The sequence below is a fragment of the Lytechinus variegatus genome, chromosome 1 (assembly GCF_018143015.1).
Source record: "Lytechinus variegatus isolate NC3 chromosome 1, Lvar_3.0, whole genome shotgun sequence".
NCBI lineage: Eukaryota > Metazoa > Echinodermata > Echinoidea > Temnopleuroida > Toxopneustidae > Lytechinus > Lytechinus variegatus.
In genome coordinates this window covers 36773040-36796773 of record NC_054740.1, presented here as the reverse complement: position 1 = coordinate 36796773, position 23734 = coordinate 36773040, and the positions used below count along the sequence as shown (strand labels likewise).

At 36.3% G+C, this 23734-nt stretch overlaps 1 protein-coding gene across 2 annotated transcripts; it reads left to right on the top strand.

Annotated features, from left to right (window-relative positions):
- Positions 1-272: 272 nt before the first annotated feature.
- Positions 273-22347, top strand: LOC121413087 (elongation factor 1-alpha). Of its 2 annotated transcripts, none has more exons than XM_041605854.1 (7): positions 273-477; positions 11173-11364; positions 12701-12880; positions 14287-14583; positions 15647-15797; positions 19232-19488; positions 20779-22347. In XM_041605854.1, the coding sequence occupies exons 2-7, from the start codon at positions 11221-11223 to the stop codon at positions 21136-21138; spliced, it is 1389 nt and encodes a 462-aa protein (XP_041461788.1). In that variant the 5' UTR covers positions 273-477; positions 11173-11220; the 3' UTR covers positions 21139-22347. The 2 variants fall into 2 exon arrangements, with proteins under 2 accessions (XP_041461788.1, XP_041461795.1); XM_041605861.1 differs by lacking the exon at positions 273-477 and adding an exon at positions 6572-6655.
- The last annotated feature ends 1387 nt before the right edge of the window (positions 22348-23734 follow it).

Below are 23734 nucleotides of genomic sequence, written 5' to 3'. Positions count from 1 at the left end.
ATATACAGCTATGCTCTTTTAGAAAGAAAATGTACCCTTCTTTCCCCTGTGCCCCCCCCCCCCACTTTCAACTTCGCTCCGCCGCCCCCGAGTACAAGACTCAATTCAATATTCGCAAATAATAGGTCTGTGTCTGCAGACTAGCCACCACCCGCGATATGATGACGTCAGTTTGGACGTTGGCCTCGACAGTATGCAAATTTATTCGGGCCATCGGTCAACACCAGTGGGTCGTATGCGCATGCCCAGAAACGTACACCATGCATACACACACACAACCCACTCCCTCACACGCACGCACACACACATATACGCAAGTATGTAATTGCCACACCCGCAAGCTAGCTGAAAGCGGTCGAGGTCGCGGAAATCTTGCAACACGCCGCAGCATCGCCGCCATATTGCAAGTCCTTTATTCCACCGCCACAGTAGAGAGAGCACGTGCGCCGGCTTCTCGCCGTTTAAGATCATAATTATGTAAGCATATTGACCTTATTTTTGGTAATTTTTTAATATTTGTTTATATTTCAAACTAGGTATCCTTTATGTGCATGTATTATTTATGTTTTTTTTGATCTGTGGTTGTTTGGCCATTAATTATCTATTCTTGGAGTTGGATCTTCCGACCGGCGCGGAGATGGTGTTCATGCTGCGTGATTTGGATGATTGACAGATGAGTGGATGAAGTTATTTTAGGTTTAATCGCTATTTGAAAAAAAAATGAGTGATAGGTTGGTTAATCGATTTGATTGAATACATGAATTAGGAATTGATGAATTGTTATATTTCATTTATTTTTTGTGGCTATCCATATCTCCAATAACTACCCCACTGTCAAGACTGTGAGTGACGCCGGTCGCTTTCTTCACTTCATCATCCACAGGAAAGCTTTCAACTCCGATTGACAATTTTTACATACCGTACCGGCGATATTTTTGGGTTCCAATTCCAAAGTCGATAAAGAAGTAGAATGGGATCGGAATGATACACTGCTTCCTGGAGGGTTGTAAAATAGATTTTGTCAAAATTTTGTGTCGAAAAGAAATTTGAATGGAGAAGATGGAATTTCAACAATCCTGTGGCTGTGAAGTGTGACGCAGCCCGAACACAGTCGCACAGTCATTGACAGTGCACTGTAGTACAGGCTACAGTCTACAGTACTGTCTGATTCATTATGACTCCCGGTTTCCTAGAAGTGGAACTTCTTTTGTCACGAGGATTATGTGTGCTTACTACTTTACCTTCTGATTATATAGCGTCAATTTGTTCAACATGTTCAATTTCTATGTAAAGCGAAGGCCCAAGGATGGATTTTTCTGACTTTGCACTATATTTCATGTTTTGTATTGTTACTTTGAATTGTGTTTTATTATTAATATTAAGCCCCCGACCCCGTAATGAAAGATTCATCATGCTGTGGTTACAGAAAAAAAAAATAGATGAATGAGGGTGTGTGTTTGTGTGTGTAAAATTGGGTTATAACATCAGTCATGTATGCAATTATTAAAGGGAACCAAAACCCAAGAAGAGAAGCAATCTATAGCAAGGAGTAAAATGAAAGGAGCAATTTAAAAAAAGTTGCATCAAAATCGGTTATGAAATAAGCAAGTTATGGGAGTTTAAAAACTCTTGTACTTTCTATGGTATCCTCAAATTGGCAAAAGTGCTTCAAAATGGCTGATTTTGTGGACAACTCTCCATTTGTTTTATACACAATTCAGATTTTTCTCATTACTCATTATCTTTTAAATTGCATCTTGCCTCCTACTGACATGACTGAGTACACATATGTCAAGGTCAGGAGGAGATAATGTGAAATGTGTAAAATAAAGGGGAAAATCTGAAAATATGTGTACAAAACAAATGGAGAGTTGTCCACAAAATCAGCCATTTTGAAGCACGTTTGTCAATTTGAGGATTCCGATAGAAAGTACAGCAAGAATTTTTAAATGTCTATCTATAACTTGCTTATTTCATAACCGATTTTGATGAAACTTTTTTTTATTTGTTTCTCTCATTTTACTCATTGCAATAAGATTGCATTTCTCCTTGGGTTTTGGTTTCCTTTAATGTCTGGGAACGACCTTCAATGTCCAAGTGAGCAAAGGTGAAGTGAAATATCACTGGTCAGTATCTGTAATACCCCTTTCATAAACCCCATTAAAATGAATTAGGCGGCTAATAGCAGCATAATTTGGTCGTAAAATTGGAGGAGGACAAGAGTTATCCGCATTACTCTGATGCTGCTATTATCCGCATAATAGCAGCATCGGGACAAGATTTTTAGTTTATGAACGCATTTCCAAATAATGCGGATAATTGCCATGGTGCGGTCACAAGGTCACCCTTTTCCAACACAACCGCATCGGAGGGGGCGTGTCCAGTTGTCATGGCGATTATCCGCCTTTTTCAGGACGGGCGCTCGTAAAAATAATGCGGCTTATTTTCGGAGTTTATGAACGCAATTTTTATTGAATTATCTGCATTACTCTTAGGCGGCTAATTGGAGGATAAGTTTATGAAAAGGGTATAAGATTACTTTCCAACCCAGGTTGGAATACTCAGGCTCTACTCACTTGTTCACTGCAACCATCCTGCCTGTGGAGAATCTACAGGTAGGACTATGGTATGCCAATGCTGTACATAGCACATGCTTTGAAAAATCATTAAAATATCACTTTTGAGACCAAAATTACTAATTCCCATACAGTTGCAATTTATTTTTCATTAGTAACTTGGGAATAATTTTTGTATTCACCACTTTAATTGAATTTTGGTCATATTTTTGTGTACGCCCTCTATTGGTGGAAAGTAATATGGCAAGATTTTCATTTTTCAATCTTTTTAATTAAGACAAAAATAATTTAAAGTATGAAATTTACATAAGAGGCAAGATATATGATGAATAGCTGTAATAAAAACTGACAGCGTAAGAAAATCAAGCATTTGTCCCATATAAAAAGAGAAATTAAGCCAAACATTGCCACCATTATTTTGCCACACATAGAGATGTAACTGAGAACAAGGAAAATTGTGTTATTTCACTGTTAAAGTTGAGTTAACTGCACCTTCATTGTACTCCCTTTTTGCCTGTAGTACATGTATGCACGGGTGTTGACTTGACAGATTGAAACATCACAATGTTCTCAATTTGGACTTTTTTGTGAGAGGAATACAATGAGCAACAATGATGAAAATAATATGAGAAAATAGTGGGTTTTATCAGAAGATCGATCATATATCTATCATCTACATGTAGGGGTATTTCCTTCATTGTGCAGACTCCAGGAGGGAGAGAGAGTTGTAAAAAAAAACAGGCAGTTCTTGTGGAGTTTGCATTTCCAATAAGACAATCTCAACATTCAAATGCTCATAAACTGTCTTCAAAATATAAATGCCATGTGTAAGTAAGTATAACGATATCAAAATGTGTTTTGGAGTTTGTTTCAAAGACAAATGAAATAGCCACCCAATTGCATTGTCAGTATTAAAAGAAGTTTGCCAAAGGATTCCGAAATTGCTGAGAAATTAACAAGTAAACTTGGTATTCCACTATTCCATCAAAATTTTTTCTTCAAAGCAAGGAAGATACTCGCCCACATAATGCTTTATGATGTTGATTTTAGCGATCTTCAGTGATTTTTTTCAGCTTTCTGCTTATGTAGAAATTATATTTTACAATTTCACAAAGTTAAAATAAACTGTTCCAAATTTCTAGATCAAAGGATGCTGACGATTAACCCTGGTTTTGATGTATCTCGTGGAATTGGTGTTTAATCAACTTAAATATCATTTGGTTAGAATTAGAAATGTTTGTACAATTTTAGGCCTACTCGAGAATTTGTTAAGCGTAAAGTTTACCATAGAAACATGTTGATTGGAATCAACAGAGAAAAATCAAACAAGCATGCTGAAAATGTCATAAAAATTGGATGTAAAAAAAAATTGTTCTTACATCTAAAACTTAAAGGGATGGTCAGGGCTGAAAGTATGTATAGCTTGATAGAGTAAGAATTCACTGAGCAAAATGCCGAAAATTTCATCAATTTTAAAGTTTAGCAATATTTTGTGAAAACAGTTGTCTTGAAAATTCATGAGGTGGACTGATGATGTCACATCCTCCACTTGTTCTTTTGTATTTTATTATATGAAATGAGGGTTATTAAACATTTTTCCTCCAAGAACTAGAAAAATTGGCACATGAAATAATTTAGTGCATTAGATATTTATTGCTGCAACTTTTCTCATAAGGGAGACATATTTTTCACACAAGTATGAAATAATAGAAAAATAGGATTTTATGTACTGTAATAACATAAGAAAACGGAAAGTGTGGAGATGTGGCATCATCAGGCATCAGCCCACCTAATGAATATTCATGACGACTGTTTTTACAAAATATTGCTGAATTTTAAACTTCAATAACTTTATTATTTGTTATCCGATTTTGATGAAATTTTCGGCATTTTGCTCAGTGAGTTCTACTCTATGTATGAAGATATAAATACGTTTCAGCCCAGACCATCCCTTTAAGCTTATTATCACAAAACAGTTAACGTATGGACAACTTGTTGGCAACGTGCAAATGAGAGAGGTCGATGATGTCTATCACTCACTATTTCTTTCGTTTTTTGTTTGAATTATACAATATTTCATTTTTTTACCATTTGGCCTTAGTAAGGACCAACTTACATGTACATGTAACTGAACCATAAAATGTTAACGATGGTAAATACCTCATGTTCAGTGGGGAATAAAACTTGTTTCACTGGACAATGACGAAAAATTAGAATATTTCGTATTCCATGTAATTGATATAAAATAAAATTCCTGTAGTGAGCGATATCATTGGTCTCATTTATATGACGAACAAGATGTGCATATAGGCCTGAACTGTTACATGTATGTGAAATAAGCAAAAACAAAAAAATGCGTTAAACTTATTTTACATCAGATTTTGACGGGATTTTCAGTGTTATGCTTCTTGGATTTCTCTCTTCAAATCGACTTTGTTGGGGTGAACTTTAGTTTTCCTTTAAAGGAGAATGAAACCATTGGAACAAGATAGCTTGTGTGAAAACAGAAAAATCAAAGAAACAGATCAATGAAAGTTTGAGAAAAATCGGACAAATAATGAGAAAGTTATGAGCATTTGAATATTGCAATCACTAATGCTATGGATATAGCAAATTGGCAATGCGACAAAGATGTGTGATGTCACTTGTGAACAACTCTCCCATTACTTTAGTATATATTTCACTTGAATTGCCTCTTTTATCACATCTATCCATAGATCATGTGTTCTTTCTAAATGAGGGCATGTAATACATATTTTTTAAGAATACATCATGGATAAAGAGTTTGTATCATCATAAGAAAAAGCAAAAAGAGACATTTTGAGGGTATTTTATAGTCCACCAAAGGGAAAGTTGTTCATCAGTGACATCACACATCCTTGTTGCATTGCCAATAGGAGGATCTCCATAGCATTAGTGATTGCAATGTTCAAATGCTCATAACTTTCTCATTATTTGTCCGATTTTTCTCAAACTTTCTTTATTCTTATTCTTTGATTTTTCTGTTTCTACATAAGCCTATTTGTTCCAAAGGTTTCATTCCCCTTTAATCGTTTTTTCCCCCATTTTGTAAACGTCTTGTTATTGCTTTTAAACTTACCAACTACCGGTATGTCCCATAGATTTTTTTCTTAGGTTATAGCGTTTTGTCTTTTTTAATCTGGAAATTATGATTTTTGGTGGGATTATATAGTTTTTATACAATAAACGTGTACCGTAATGGTAACTAATCACAATATTTACCTACATGTATCATTGCCATTGGTAACGTTTCGTTTCCACTGATGATTAATTGATTAAGTTTAAAGAGATTGCTCGCTTTTAATAGAAACAATTTGATCATTTGATCTCGTCGAAAGCAGGCCCTACTTGAGTATTCTATAGAAGTCTATTAAAAGCCTTTTGAATCGGCTTGAATAGACCTGACGTAACATCTTATTGTATTCGTGGCTGTCCGAAGTCAGGTGATTTAACAAAAGCGGGAATCTTCTCGAAAAGGTGATCGATCTTCTCTCTTCACAATGCAGAAAATAAAGAAATGAATAAATCGAACTATTATGCGTCAAACTTCAGCGAGTCCGATTAGGATGAGTCCAAAAACATCAAGTTTATGTGTCAGGCAATCTACATTAACCCAACATTTTCTTCTGGATCATGTGGATATGACTTCCTTTGAGGTCCAGATTTAATCGAATATTAATAAGCTAGGTTATTAAGATTAACGTTGCAACAAATTTATATGAATATTATAGATTGATAGTTTTTCGACGTATGGAAATGGAAAAAGCGTTGTTGATAATTGATAAACCTCAGCTGAACGCGTTGGCGATGAACGGTCAGTTTGAGAAGACTAGACGTGTCACGTGACACGATACTGAGATGAGAGGAGGCAGATGTGCCGATCCGGCTGGCCAAGCGAACGAGCGAGCTACGTGTACACAATGTAAGATTTCGCATAGCATACCGATACGCACTATGCGTTAAAACTGTACACGTGGTCGCGTTCTCTCCCGGATATCTGTTTGGATTTCTCTCGAGGAATTTTTTCTTTCATTATCAGTTACTCAGGAATTTGTAAGGTTAGTTTTGTCTTTGGATTAAAAATTGAATTGTAATGTATTTCCCGTGATAAAACGTTAGTTTAGTGTGGTTTTTGCCGCGGGGAACATTCATTCTCCCTTCCATAGGCTTAAGCAGCTGTCCAGTATCAAGACAAAATGTCGACTTGAAGGATTTCGCAATGACCGATGTACGAAGAACGGCATGCCATTTTCGAACAACTTTTTAATAAGAATACGAATAAGTGTTTTCCTGCATTTAGTAATTACAGGTTGGGCTTTCTTCTCTTTGGATTTGTGATCTGTAAAAAAAGGGTAAGAAGACTTGGCCTTGGAGAGTTTTTTTTTAAGACGTATTAGTCATACATGCCGGATTTTCTGCGTGCGTGAACTCAGCTGAAAAGCATGTCGAACAAAGATCTCACCTGTCCTTAGTATTGGTTTGCTGATCTCTGCGCTCGCATCTTTTTTTTTTTTTTTTTGATCGCGTCTGGGCCTCAGTTTTTGATCCAGACATTCTGCTTGACCTTCAATCTTACAGTTCATAATTCTACTGAATTCAGGTCGATCCCCAATCTTTAATGATTGTAACAGAATTGAAGTAGACTGTTTTTATTCTCTAACTAGGGTGATATGTAGCAGCAATTTTTAAAATGGAAGAGGGATATCTCCAATGAGATTACCACCCCTTTTATAAATGGCTCATTACTGTTTTTGGAGGGAGGAGGGGGTGCTTGTCAGAAATCATACTTTGTTTAGTTAAAGAGGAATATGAATTTGAAAAAAAAATAGTGGAAAATGGCATCAACAATCACTTCCAAAGTTGGCTTAGCTTTGGAAGTTTACTTTAAAGATTTTTTGTTGTAGGCCCAAACATGGGATAAACATAGTTTCTAGAAAATTCAAAGATTAAATAAAGTTTTTAGACATGAATTACTTAAATTTGTTAGTTCATACAATACACATATTACTTAAATTTGTGAGTTCATACAATACACTTGTAAATTTCATTGTAAAAAATATTAGGAGTAGGTGTGACCAAAGTTGATGAAAGTGTTGATACATGTATACTGAAGGTACAATATTTTTTGTGAAAAAAAATTGTCTCTACTAAATGATGTGTGTATAAGGAAGCTGCTGAAATATGTCATGGATCTTAAAATTAAAATTGTTTTTGTTTTCTTTGGATTTATCCTCAGACCTTTACCAATATTTTCATTTTTTCTGCCCGAACAATAGTTGTTGTTTTTTGTCAGGGTGAATTCTCCCTTAATACAGGAGAATTTGAACCTTACATTTTTCATCCAAGTTTTACTAAATGGCTTAATGTGCGATGCTGGTCTGGTAGACATATTGATGCAATAAGAAGACAAGAGTACAGTTTGAAGATAATACATGTACCAGATGATGGTGAAGTATTCAGTATAGCATTAGATTTGCAGATTATAACTATGACAAAATTAGTGTGAAAGAACTTGCTTAAAAAAAGGAGCTTGTACATGTAACAGTCTACAGGTTCCTATTAAGAGGAAGCTAACCAAAATAAGAATTTGTTTTAGAAGGACAAAGCAAAATCAGACAAGTGGATAAGAGAAAGTTTGAACATTATCAGACAAACAATAAGAGAGTTATGAATTTTAAATGTTGTAAATATTGGTAGATCACTATACCCATGGAGGCTTAATATTGGCTGGATATGTGATGTCATAGTGATGTAAGGCAAGGACTACTCTTCCATGTATGCTATCAAAATGACTAAAATGTCATTAAAACAGTTCTACTGCAAAATATATTTTCTTTCATGAGGACATGAAGCAAATATACTACCTGAGTAATATATTTGGATTTCAGCCCCATGGGAATGGGTACTTAAGGAGAAAACCACAAATCCCCGATAATCAAGTACATGGCCTATGGGAAAGTTGGTCTTGCCCCTCGTCACAATCAAATTACACAGTTGCCAATTTGAAATCTACAGTCTTTGTGATATCAAATTTTAAAGCAGCCATAACTTTTTTATCACTTGTTTGATTTCTTTCAAACTTTCACCATTCTGTCTTGTTTATTTTTTCCTTTCCAACACAACACTTAATGGCCCAAGACTGGACTCCCCTTTAATATTTGAAATCATCAAGACAAGGAGATGAGTGAAAGAGCCAAAGATGTGTGAAAAAATTGTGGGGTATAGAATGAGAGGAAAGGTGTAGGAATAATGAGAACCAGGAGGGGAGGGGGTAAGAAAGTAAATGTTACTGGCCATCATTTGATGTACTGAATAATTAAGATAAACCCCTGAAAAGGTTGAATTAGGAAGAAATATAAGATATAAAAGAAGGTAGATGTAAAGTAAGCCTCCCCCCAAAAAAGGTTTACATTACTGAATTAGAATAAAATGTAAATTTATCTTGGTTTGTACGTTTGTGCACAATCAGAAATTCATTGCTTTGATATTCACACGAAGTCGAAAGAAGTAGCGTAATGGTTTGACAAAATTTCATGAATTTTTTGTCACAAGATATGTGCAAATCTGTGCCTATAACAATTTTCAGGAAGTTGGCTGGAATAAAACGCAGTAGCTGTAATTAAGCGGGGAAGTTGATGAGGTTGGGGGCCATAATGGTCCCTAAGCCTTTAAAGGGAATCCAACCCAAATCAAAACTTATTTTTATAGGAAAAGAAAAATCAGACAAGTTGATAGGTGAAAGTTTGAACAATATTGGACAAACAACAAGAAAGTTATGAATTTTTAAAAGTTGTAAATATTGGTAATCACTATACTCATGGAGACTTCAAATTGGCCGCATTTGGGATGTCATAGTGATGTAAGGCAAGGACTACTCTTCCATGTACTCCAATACATATTATGGCTAAAATGTCATTTTTCTCAAAAGTTTTATTTCAAATTATATTTTTCTTTCATGAGGACATACTACAATATACTACCTGGGTTATATTTAGATTACTGCCCCAGGGGAATGGGTACTTAGGAGAAAACCACAAATCCCTGATAATAAAGTACATGGCCTATGGGAAAGTTGTCCTTGCCCCTTGTCATAATTTACTTACACAGTTGCCAATTTGAAATCTACATAGTATTAGTGATCTCAATATTAAAGCACCTATAACTTTCTCATTGCTTGTCCGATTTCTTTCAAACTTTTACCATTCTGTTTAATTTATTTTTCTCCTTCCCAACATAACATTTTATGGCCAAGGCTGGATTCCCCTTTAAGGTCAAGTCCACCTCAGAAAAAATGTTGATTTGAATCAATGGAGAAAAACCAGACAAGCACAATGCTGAAAATTGCATCAAAATCGAATGTAAAATCAGTAAGTTATGACATTTCATTGTTTGAATTATACAATATTCCAATATTTACGAATTTGATGATTAGGACCTCCTTGCCTGAAGCACAAAATGTTAAAATAATGGAATTCCATGTTTTCAGGGAGGAATGAAACTTCATTTCACATGACAATGACGAGAAAATCAAAATAGTTCTTATAATAAAATACAAAAGAAATGGGGAGTGAGTGATGTCATCACTTCGCTCATTTGCATACCAACTGAGATGTGTATATAACTGTTTTGTGAAATGAAGCGAAACTTTGAAATGTCATAGCTTTTCTTATTTTACATCTGATTTCAAAGTTTCGCTTATTTTTCACAAAACAGTGATAAACACAACTAGGTGAGTTGGTCGATGTTCATCACTCACTATTTCTTTGTTTTTTTACTGTTTTAATTGTGCCAGACAATGAGGAGAAAATAGAATATTTCATATGATAAAATGCAAAAGAAATAGTGAGTGGATGACGTCATAGTCTCCTCATTTGCATACCAGCCAGGATGTGCATAGAACTGTTTTGTGAAATTAAGCGGACTTTAAAATGTCATAAATTTGTTATTCTACATTCAATTTTTATGAAATTTTCAGTGTTATGCTTGTTGGAATTTTCTTTTTTTTATTCATATCAACTTTTTGTTGGGGTGGACTTGTCCTTTAAAGAATTTGAAGCAGGTCAAAAATGGCATGCTTCGGTATTTAAACATATTTATTTACCATGCCAATTGAAATATAGAATTTTGGCACTAGAATCGACTCAGTATGCATTATTAAGAAAAGGAAATTGGGACTTGCCGATTGCCAATTTTCATCAGATGATGACTAGGTATATTTAGGCCTCGCCCCTTCCAAATTGTTTTTTGCCAGCACTGTTCTACTTTTTCACAGAATTTTCTTTAAAATGGTGTCATTCTTCAAGAACTTGATTCTATAGTATCATCCATTTATACCCCTGTTGGCCAGGCCGCAATCGTTGCATGTACAATATTACTGATTGCCATGTTGAGGTATCTGCATGAAGTTTGCAGCTAAAAAAGTTTTTATTCCTTATATTTCTACACATTTATTATTTGATGCGGTATATGTAATGTTTGCAATTAATATCATCTGGTGTAATAGCAATTTTAGCTTGTGTGTGCCCTTATCAATCAGGACTAAAATGTCATCCCCTATTTTTTTGTAACATCACAGCTTTGGACAACTCATTCTAAGTGTCATCTGTAACAAAAACTATTCATCATGGTGAAAGAAAAGACTCACATCAACATTGTGGTTGTCGGCCACGTCGACTCGGGGAAATCTACAACTACCGGTCATCTCATCTACAAGTGCGGTGGAATCGACAAACGTGCCATCGAAAAGTTCGAGAAGGAAGCTGCTGAGGTGTGTTTTCTATTCTACTCTCGATCTGTATAATGATGGCACACGCGATTGCAAACCCAAGAAATAAGTAACAAATTGAATCAGAGACCTTAGCCTAGAATGATGATGCCTCTCTGATGTAGCAGAAAATTGTAGACAACAGGGAAAAAATACACGGGGGCTCGGGGCGATTTTGCCCCCGAAATGCCCTAAAGAGCCCTGGAAAACTGAAAATGGAGCCCCTGAAATTCATATAGGGTCCAATGTGAAACTTTAACACAAATTAGGATATTTGGGCTAGTGAGCTCAAAAATAGCCCCGGAAAATAAATATTAATTTTTTCCCTGGTGGATAACATGTTTTTAGAGAGGAGTTGCAGTTGAGCATGCCAGGCTGATGAAAAACTGAACTCCATATTCTATTGTTTAAAATCATTTTAATGGAATGACAAAATTAAGATCAGAATTTGTACCTTGATTTTCACCCGTAATTCAAATTTAAGCATTTTTCCAGCTGCTAATAATTAAAAAAATTTGGTATCAAAAGCCACCTTTTTTATACTTTTTTTTAGCACTTTACAAGCTTAGTAATTGGATATTAGAATACTACAGAATTTATTTTGCAATTTTTCAACACATTTAATACTTGAAGGTGTTGTATAGACAAAAATATGCAGAAAATTTCATACAAACCGGATTCACGAAAGTCATTGAATTTTACAGTTAAACAATATTTTATGAAAACTGTTATATGCATGTCATGAATATTCAGTAGGTGGGTTGATGATGTCACATCCCCACATTCCTTGTTATGTTATTACATAAATCATAATTGTTCCTTTTTTCATACATGTGTAAATTATGTGTCTCCATTATAAAATAAGTTGCAGGAAGAAATAAATAATGCACTTTATCAGTTGTCAAGTCATTTGTTTTAGTTCTTGGTACAAATAAACCTAATTTGATATAATAAAATGCAAAAAACAAGTGGGAAAATGCATCAACTCACCTAATGAATGCTCATGAAGACATGCCCAGAACTGTTTCACTGGAATAATGCAAATCTTTAAAATGCAATAACTTTGTTATTTGTAAACCGATTTGGATCAAATTTTCAGCATTTTGCTCTGTGAATTTTACTTTTTTTATTGAAGTATAAATATCTTCAGCCTGGAGCAATCCCTTTAAATGTATTTAAACCATTTTAAATCATGTCCTTCACATCGATATGATCAGGTCAAAGTGACATGCAATTTTAGCCTTTGGGAATTTACCAAATCCAAAGATGGGCTTTAAGATGGTTTTTAATGATAAATTACTTCAACAATTTATTTTCTTAAATTTGTTTCTTGAACCAGATGGGAAAGGGATCTTTCAAGTATGCCTGGGTTCTCGATAAGCTGAAGGCAGAACGTGAACGTGGTATCACCATCGACATTGCTCTCTGGAAGTTTGAAACAACCAAGTACTATGTCACAGTCATTGATGCACCTGGTCATCGTGATTTCATCAAGAACATGATCACAGGAACCTCGCAGGTAAAAGAAAAAAATGTTTTCCTATGATCAGTAAAATTATATATTATATATCTAGATTCCATGTACCGGTACTTGCTTCGAAATGAAAAAAAGTTATTACAACAAAATCAAGATATTTTTCAGACTCACACAATTTTTGGATCCAAATGTCCGTCACAAACCTGTAATGACACATAACTCCACAACCGTAAGTCGCTTTTCAACCAAACTTGGATGGTAGATGGCCTTTGGGGACCTGCATGTTAGGCTGCAGTCGGAGGTCAAATGGTAAGGTCAAATGTAATTTTCAGGTCAAGGTTAAAGTTTTCATGCAAGACTCTCTTATGACACCCAACTCTGCAACAGTAAGTTACTTTTCAACCAAATTTGGATGGTGGATGGACTTCGGGATCTTCTTTTTCGGCTGCAGTCAGAGGTCACATGATAAGATCAAAGGTCATTTTTTTAGGTCAACGTTCAAGTTAACATGCAAGGCTCTCTTATGATGCCTAACTCCGCAACCGTAAATCGCATTTCAACCAAACTCGAATGGTAGATGGACTTTGAGGACCTGCATGTTATGCTGCAGTTGGAGGTCACATGATAAGGTCAAAGGTCATTTTCAGGTCAACGTTCAAGTTTACATGCAAGACTCTTGTGACACCCAACTCTGCAACCGTAAGTCACTTTTCAACCAAACTTGGATGTTAGGCTTGGGGGATGTGCATGTTATGCTGCAGTCAGAGGACACATGGTAAGGTCAAAGGTCAATTTCAGGTCAACGTTAAAGTTTACATGCAAGACTCTCTTATGACACTTAACTCCGCTAAGGTAAGTCACTTTTCAACAGAACTGGGATGGTAGATGTACTTGGGCAACCTGCATGTTATGCTGTAGTTGGAGGTCACATGTTAAGGTCAAAGGTCATTTTCAGGTTAACATTGAAGTTTACGTGCAAGGCTCTTATGACAAGTGTTTTTCCATCCCAGTCATTTCAAAATGAAGTTTTGATACAATTCTCTTGCGTGCCCCCGCAAATCACAATATCTCTGGTTATTTTCATTAGTGGGCGAGACTCAAAATTGCTTTTGTATTTTCTACTGTAATGCTTAACTTGTCTACTAAATGATATGCATACCAGATACTGTTGATGGAATGGTCTTGATTATTTATAGCTCGGTCAATGAGTCATTTTTCCTGCAAATGTACGACGAGTTAACTCTTGAATTTCCTTTTTTTTTAAAACCTATTTATATAATCTAAATATAGGAAGACAGAAATGTCCACATTCATCACTACTAAGAATTGAGGCAGTCCAGTCATTGTAGTTGGGTTTTCATTGACATATGCTGACTTGTATAAATTTTTTCTGATGATCAAAGCCATTTAATGTGAGATATTTTTCCCCTTTTTTTACTCCTTATCAGGCCGACTGTGCCGTTTTGATTGTTGCTGCTGGTACTGGTGAGTTTGAGGCTGGTATCTCCAAGAATGGGCAGACACGTGAGCATGCCCTCCTCTGCTACACCTTGGGTGTCAAGCAGCTCATTGTAGCCGTGAACAAAATGGATAGTACCGAACCCCCATTCTCTGAAGCACGTTTCACCGAAATTGTGAAAGAAGTCTCAACATACACCAAGAAAGTTGGCTACAATCCAAAGGCTATTGCATTTGTCCCAATTTCGGGATGGCACGGTGATAACATGCTTGAGAAATCAGAAAGGGTGAGTCAAACTGCTTAGAAAATTGCCATGGATCCATGTTTTTTCTCGTTCTGAATGAAGTGCTTTGGTATTGAGATAAAATTAAAGGGGAAGTTCACCCTGAAGAAAACTTTGTTGTGAAAATAGCAGAAAAAATAGTAAAAAATATTGGTGAAGGTTTGAGGAAAATCCGTTAAGAGTCAGAGAGTTATTAGAGTTCAAAATTTTGGATTTGTGACGTCATAAACGAGCAGCTGCCCCATGTGTTATGTAATATAAAATGTATGAATTTCAAATTTTGTATCGTTCCTGATGACTTAATTTTGTTTTCTTTTCATGATCGGGTATGAGATGATTTGTTATTGATATACAAAAATTACAGTGAAAACCATTTTCAATTTTCTGAGAAAATGACATTTCATTGATATTTTACCATTCGCTATGTAGGAATGCTGCTCGCATATGACGTCACAAATCAAATAATTGAAATTCTAATAACTTTTTAATTATTTGATGAATTTTTCTCAAACCTTCGGCAATATTTTTTATTTTTTCTGCTATTTTTACAATAAACTTTTTGTCAGGGTGAACTTCCCCTTTAAGATTGACATTGGGACCAGTCAGAAGGGCATCCACAACATTAGCTCTTTGTGACCTTCACTCATTTCAATTATAGAAAAAGAAAATAAAACTTCATGTCACAAATTCAACACAGCTGTATGGTGAATTGCATAATCCATGTGAGACTACTACCAGGGGTATTCCACTTGTTATAGTTCAAGTCCACTCCAGAGAAAAGTGTTTATAAGAATTTATATAGAAAATGGAACAAGCACTACACCGAAATATCAAATTCGGACATGTAAAGTGCAGAAGTTACAACATTTTGAAATTTCAATACATTTTTTCTCAAAAAAGTTACGCATGCAAGGGAGTTAATGGTGTCACTTTTTAAAAAGAAATTTAGTGTATGAACTATACATTATTTCATTTTTAACAGATTTGACTAAAAGGAACCCCCAGCCCCTCCAATTAAATAAGGTTAAACATGCCAATTCTGTTGATTATTTCACCATGCTTACAGATGAAGTGGTTCAAGGGCTGGAATGTAGAACGCAAGGAAGGCAATGCTAGTGGAACGACATTGTTCGAGGCCCTCGATTCCATTCTACCACCGAAGAGGCCGACAGATAAGCCTCTTCGTCTTCCTCTCCAAGATGTTTACAAGATTGGAGGTATGTATCTTGGAAAACTTGACACTTGCGAGATGTAACCTGTCAGCCAAAGTTCCTAGCAGCCACGCGTCATGCTGTGCAGCTGAAATTAAATGGGTGAAGCTCATCAACCCGTTAACTTCCTCGAAGACCCTTGCAGACAATGAAATTCACCAAATACTAAATGATATCAAGAACCGTTCGCTTTTCATATAAGTGGCAGGGTCTCGAACATTGTCTTATATTTTGTCCATGCTTTCTTTTACTCATCCCTAGGGGACAGTGATTTTCCTTTTTTAAAAATTGCCTTTTCCGTTTCAGAAAATCTAAAATTCCGTTTCAGCATGTCTGATAACGGAAATTCCGTTTCCCCATAGACTTTGTGTACAAGAAAAATTGACAATTTCGTTTACATAGAAAACCAATACGCAATGAGTAGCGATGTCAAATACTAGCGCTGCTCAAAATTTGCATCTACCAATGTACTAACATCGCTTTAAAATCCATTTTAATCGAAGAGATTCGAGCTCAAAAAATATTTAGGGAAACATAATCATGAATATATTCTCACCTTTCATATTATTATCATTATTTTATTGTTAAATGGGATTTTATCGTTGATTTGGGGACTTTTCGGACATCGTTTTGAGCAGTCGACGACTTCCGAATATCCGCCATTTTGATTTGATGAATCACCGTGATCATTGTATTATGACCAAACGTAGAGGGCAGCAACACACGGCCGGATTCTGCCTTCTATGCGGACGCGAGTGATGGAGAGACTCGAGTGTAGTTACGATGTTTTGATTGTCATGATTGTTGCAAAGTTGATAATAGTATTTTGTTGAGGATTTGGGATTAATTTCTGTTGCTTTTTTGTGCATTTTGAGAAAAAACGTGTTTTCCGTGATTTTCCGTTTGAAAAGCCACTTTCCATTTCAAACAGCCGATTCCGTGAATTCCGTCCGTTTTCCGCGATCGCAGAAAATCACTGTCCCTACATCCCTGCTCTTTATCACCAATGGTTAACCCTATCTAGGCCGGGGGGGGGCCTCGGAGGCCCCCCCTCAACAAATCCCGCGATATTTTCGCCGTGCGAAATTTTTTGACCGCGCCGCTCGCTGAGTTTTTACTTTCAAGTCTTGCGCAACTTTTGAGGCCAATTTTGCGTCACCCGGGTACGTGGTTCCGAAATTACGCAACATTATGTAAGTGCATGTCAGACCGAAAATGGCTCAAAAATGTGATTTCGTGTACAAAGTCAATGCAAATTGTGTTTTCAACCAAAATTCATAAATGTATGATTATTTTTAGTTTTGCTAGTCTAAATGTATTCATTTTATGATTTTTATGATCACAGAAGAGTCCTCAACAAATTTCATTGAAAAAACAATGAAAAACAAAAGGTCAAAAAACAAAGAAATACATAAGAAATTGCAAAAAACAATATAATACATAAGAAAATGAGTTGATATCACAATTTTTTCATGTACTCTTGCTAAGGACACCACAAAGAGTTTCTATACCAAAAATTAGTACATTTGGAGCTTTATTTAGGGAGTTAGAGGAACAAGTATGATTTCGCATACTAATTACGCATATATTAGCATAATCACTTCATAGTGATTCGCATGAAATAAATTAATATACAATCTTGTAGATTATGTCCCAGACAACCCGCGTGCCAATTTTCGGGGCGATCGCGCGGTCGACGGCTGAGATCTTAGGGAGGGGCCTGGGAGGCCCCCCCCCCCCGCCATAGGAACTCCCAAAATACCCCGGCCTAGATAGGGTTAAAGCAGAGCAAACACCACACAAAGGACAGACATCTGTGTGTGTGTGTGTCTCTCTCTCACTCATTTGGTGTGAAGAAGTTAAAATTGCATTTCATTGTTCATTGATCATGTTGGTTTTATTTGGTCACATATGCACAAAATAAAGGAGATCGTTAGCATGGGTTGGGCAATGCCTTAAAAATTTTGGTGCAACTGACAATTGAATTGTGATTACGTCATGGGTGCTGTGCGTTCCAGTTTTCATCATGATCAAGCATTCAACGACCAAGATCAGTGACCAGTGAATTTTGATATTCATGGAAGAAAAACCATTTAACCCTAGCCCTGGCTATTTTGAAATTGCAAAGCCCAAGCAGCAAAAAAAATACATGGGGGCGGCGGGCGATTTCGCCCCGGAAATGCTTAAAGTGCCCTCAAAATCGCCCAAAATCATTCTTTCGGGGGGCGAAATTATTGCAGAGCAATAACAACTCAGTGGCCCACGAGTGCCATATGCTCGAGCTCCACCTACCATAAAAATAATCAAATATTTTTTAAAATCTGTACATAGTACTCATGCTCCTAGTGCACAAAGCACAGGTTTGATTTTGCCAAGAGTTCGAACATGGTTGTTCTTTTGCTGGTGCATTCATTTGGAACAATCTACCTAATTTGTTAAGAAATGCCGAATCCTCATTTAGTCTTTTATTTTGGCGTTTAATAGTTTTCTTTACAGTTTGTTCATTTCAACAAATTGTACGCTTTTTATACCCAAGTTATGTTTGTATTTTTGTTGTAGGGCCTCTAAGGACAACAGTATAGCAATTACTGATGGAGCCACCCTACTAAAAAAAAAGACTTATGAGTAAATAAAACAATCCCCTCCCTCAGATTTCGGCTGTTGATTGTGCGATCATGATGAAAATTTGCAAGCACATCACACATATGTCCGCAATTCAATTGTCAGTTGTACCATACTGATTCACATTTATCTTTGATTTATTATATTAATTATGCATAAAATCTAAATTTGGCTGTAAATCTTTAAAAGTAGCCTCAAAACTGCTTCATTTTGTTGTAGACATTCTTCCTGGCATGATTATTAAATGTATATTTAAAAAAAAGATGGCAACATCAATTTTTTTTTTCCTATGTATTTATTTCTTATGTATTTGTTTTTTACTCTTTATTGTTTTTTCAAAGGAAATCTTCTTCAGAAACACTTTCAGTCATGAATAACATGAAATCTATTGCTTTTAATCAGTAAAATAAAAAGTTATGCTTTTATGAATTTTGACATACAGAATTGCATTGGAGTTGTCCATGAAATCATGTTATAGAGCAATTTTTTTTGTCTGACATGCTCTTAGAAAAAAATTACACGTACCTTACATTGGACCCGCGAACCCCCACGTCATGAACTTGGTCTTTAAAGTTGTGCGAGACGCAAAGTAAAATAAGAGGTTAGTGAGCGGCGCGGTCGAGATAATTCGGGCAGCGAATTCATCGCAAAAAAAATTTTGGGGGAGGGTTGTTTTTGCCCCTCCCCTCCCCAGGCTTGGATAGGGTTAAATCTAAATATGAACAGGGACATCTTTGAAGAGATGCCAAGATAATGAAATTGTAACCACGAGACCCCAAACCCCATGTACATGTGTTTTTTTCTCTCTCTATCATTAGGCATTGGAACGGTTCCAGTGGGTCGTGTTGAGACAGGAAAAATGACACCTGGCCTTGTTGCTACTTTCGCCCCTGCTAATATTTCCACTGAGGTAAAATCTATTGAGATGCATCATGAATCAATTGCAGAGGCTCTGCCAGGTGACAATGTTGGTTTCAATGTCAAGAACGTCTCAGTAAAGGAAATCAAGAGAGGTATGGTCTGTGGAGACAGCAAGAACAACCCTCCAAAAGAAGCCCAATCATTCAACGCACAGGTATGTGGATGATTATCCAGAAATATGTTCATTTTGACTTTTGGATTAATTTGATAATGACACATCACTTTCGATCTACGAAGGTATACTACCATCAACTTCATCCATTTGTAAGAACTTGAAACATCTTTTCATAGCCCATCTAAAAATTGAGAGGCCTTGTACTTGTGCCATGTGCTTTCAATATCAAATACGCAACCAACGTCTCCCATGTTTCATAGATGCAGGCTATGTTACAATGGAAAACACTCCGTCCCTCGGATAGGACGTTAAATGGAGGCCCCGTGTAGAGGAGAGTCACCACCTTTGCACGTTAAGAACCCATTGCACTATTCGTATAAGAGTAGGGGGAAACCCCAGTGTAGTGGTCCACCTGCATTCCCCCCAATCAGTTATATCGGGAGGAGAGACCTGCGGGTCACAGTGATTCAGTTCGCTTTTCGCCTCCCAGGCACAGGTGACGCCAAAACAAATAATAATAATAATAAAAAGATTTTTTTTAAGATCATTGTGGTAGTATGTATCCCTGTCATGAAGCCCATATAATGGGTATCAATCAAGTATCGTCTAATGCATGAATGTCATTTCACTGGGCAAATGTTAGGGGCCATTTAGGGATCAATAAACTTATGTCAAATTTGGAAGAAAAAAAACACCAAATCTAAGGATTTTGAATTTTCGAAAATAATTTTCAAGTATTCAGTACATGTATTTGGATATCACGGTTAACAGCTATGATATTGGATAAGGATCAGAGCAGTTATCTTGGATAAGAATTGATAACTTGTTAATAAAAGAAAAAAAATTACTTGGAATGAAACTTGTGACTGAGAGGTTATTGAATATGAAAAATGATATTTAATGAAGAACATAGTTCGGCAGAGACCTAGTGATTGCTTTTCCTTTTGGTCTGTTACAAAAATGTCAAAGTTTTTGTTTTATTTGCCCGTTTATTTTTGCATCAAATATTTTTACACTTGGTACATGTGGTTCTTGGGTAATTCGACATGTGTGTCCATGAGGATGATGAGATGAAATATCAAATGATATGAGGTCATGTCCATCCTTTTTCAAGTTTTTATTCACCTCGCTCTAACTTATTTCTGCATCAATTCTGTTCATACTTTGCACATATGATCCTCAGGTAATACCACATGAGAGCCCATGAGAATGATGGGGTCAAAAGATCAGATAGAACACTTTATTGATCACAAAATCAGGCGAGACTGTGAACTACTTTGTCATCATGCTGGTACATTGACCAAAATACATGTTTTTTGCCCCATTCAGGTCATCATCATGAACCACCCTGGGCAGATCCACCCTGGCTACTCGCCGGTTTTGGATTGCCATACTGCTCATATTGCCTGCAAGTTCGCTGAACTCCTTCAGAAGATTGACCGTCGATCAGGCAAGGTACTAGAGGAAAACCCCAAGTTTGTCAAGTCTGGTGATGCCGCTATTGCTAAATTGGTTCCATCCAAGAAGATGGTTGTCGAGTCCTACACAGAATTTCCTCCTCTTGGTCGTTTTGCTGTCCGTGATATGAAGCAGACCGTCGCCGTAGGTGTGGTAAAATCCGTCGAGAAGGCAGAGGCGACCGGCGGCAAGATGACCAAGTCTGCTCAGAAGGCTACCAAGAAGAAATAGTAGCCTGAAGCATTATATGGCATAACAAGCTAGGAACATAGCCTTTAAAAATTCAGTTCAATTTCATTTTGGTTCAGTGTAAATAAGCATCCGTAGTTATGCTCAAAGAAATCATTGAATGTTGTGATTTCCTGGACAATTCGGGGAAAGGGGATAATTAACAGTGCTTTGCGACAGATTTTTTCCTCTTCTGATGCTTTAATTTTTTTGCTAGTGACCGGCCGAAGACGGGATTTGGGTTGAAATTTCAGTTTAAAAAAGAAAAATCTTTAGAATCAAATGAATTCAAGAGTTCAACTGGTCACTATCTACAACTGATCTTGATTTATTTTGAATCCCTGTAATCCAGAATATATTATTTCATATTCTTTGAGTATCAATGACAATCAACATTCGATGCAACTTAACACTACTAAGAACTATCACATTATGAGATATGAAATACCTTTTTAAATGCATCTATAACAGATGGTCAGTCAATGTATACAAAAGAAAAAAATACCATTTAATGTTACGTTCTACCCATTTACATATTCTTAGCATTACTTTGATTTCTAGAATATATTACCAAAATCAGTATTGATATTTTAGTCTCCACTGACCATGTTTTTATGTTGGTAACAGTGAAATCATTCCATCATTTAAAAATAGTGATCAAACTTTGATAAGCAGTTAAAGACACATTTTAGGAGTCCTCTTACATATCAGCCTTTTGCCAGTTATATATACACGTTCAAGATATTAATTTCACTATTAAAGAATCCAGAGTTTAAATTTCAATTTCAGCTCTCTTTGACATTACAGTATGGAAGATGGTGAAACATCTCCAAGATTCATGACCTGCTAAATATCAGAAAGGTACAAAGGCAATTTCATCAAATAGACTTCACATTTTATTGGGTTTTTTTTTAACCGTTACATCTGTGTCATAAAATTTGGCAAGAATTTGTTGCATAATTCTAATCCAAGTGTCTTTAAACTGTCTTGTGATTCGCGTCTGTTTACACCACATTGCCCATAACTTATTCAGGGTTTATATAAGATTTTCTCCATTATGTTATGTTTCTTTATGATGCCATAGGGCCTTCCAGAGGAAGTGAAGTGGGCTAACCAGTTAATTATTTTCGATTCGCCACGCCATTCATATTTCAACTACGGTATTGAATCTATTGATGCTGTAGCAGAAATAAAAATAAAAAACAAATTGTATGAGTAATTTTTAGTGTTTTTATGTGCGTCTTTCATGTTGAATTTTAGAATGAGAATTTAGGAAAAGTTAGAATATGAAGTCGTGTCGTAGCATTGTAAACTTTTTATTGAAATTTCAATTACCCTACTAGATCATAAATATGTAAATCATCGTACCACAAAGGGAGTTGGTATATCGCACAGCGTTGTCTTCTCATGGGGTTCGGCCAGTTAACACTTACGATTCCAGTTTGATGTCAAGATTGAAGTTTCCAGAAATGTGCATGTAGTGTGTAAGATGGCTTCAAGGGGGGGGGGGGTGAATCTTCACAAATTTCCTTTTACACAACGCATGTCTTTTTAAAAAAAAACAAAAACGTTGATGCGTTTCAGTCTTAGCACTCTGGTCATATTGTTTATACTAGAAATGCCACCAAATGCATTATATAAAGGATTTACCAAAATTGTAATTAGTACAAATTGCTGTCTGATAGAACTTGAGTGAGCTTCATGGAACGGTTTGGTTTGAAAGAAACTTGTAGAAGTGAAGAGCGAGTGGTTTGAGCTGGATGGGGCACATGTGGAGGAAGGATGGTGAAACTGAAAAAGAGCTTCGGATGTGGATGTCGTGAGCGGGAAGGTTGCAGCTATCTTTGTCTGATGAATAAGACTATCTGCTCTTTGGCGAAAAATGATACAAGTCGACCGTCGAGACTGTAGCTGCAGTCTCCTCCAAGATTAGAGGCTAGTATGAGCGAAGAAGATGGAAAAGACTGGAAGGAGTGGTCTCGTGAAGCTAGAGACAGGATAGACCTTTAACCATTTGAGGCTCGGGCTTTTTGAGATGTATTTAGGGACTGTTTGGGGGTGATGCACCCGCCCCTTCTGATCTTTGGGAAATTTGGCATGCACATGCTTTTCAACATAAACTGCAAGCCAGTATAAAAAAAATATTACATGTATTTGCGTATTTAACGATTTTTTTTCCTTGAGACGTCACCGTTGTACTCTTTATTTTGCGAGGGAGCGTGTAGCGACCAAGTAAGACAATTTTGGAAATTGAATAGTAAAAGCGTTAATTTTAGAGCACTTGCACAGGCGTACCGATGATGCCCCCCCCCCCCCCAATTTTTCATGACCCAGAAAAGGAAAAAGAATGGTGAAATATGATAATCACAAAATTCGATTTTTTTATTGAAATTGTCAAGTTATGCTCGCTTCGCTGGTATGCAACTTTGTTTTAAATATTTTATTTTTGCCAGATATGCCATATCTAACCCCTCAAAGTTTATGGCTGATTTCGCCATTGGCGACGTGAATAGAGTACATTTGCCCTAAGGTCGATTTTTTAAAATTTATTTCCGGGGGGGGGGGGGGGGGACTCAACCCCTGAACTTCTGCCAACAAA

What these genes read in the sequence shown, in the direction of transcription:
- LOC121413087 (XM_041605854.1), top strand. Translation starts at nt 11,221, where the DNA reads ATGGTGAAAGAAAAGACTCACATCAACATTGTGGTTGTCGGCCACGTC. An exon ending in AGATGTTTACAAGATTGGAG is followed by an intron (nt 15,798 to 19,231) that starts GTATGTATCTTG and finishes CTCTATCATTAG; the next exon opens with GCATTGGAACGGTTCCAGTG. An exon ending in CCCAATCATTCAACGCACAG is followed by an intron (nt 19,489 to 20,778) that starts GTATGTGGATGA and finishes TGCCCCATTCAG; the next exon opens with GTCATCATCATGAACCACCC.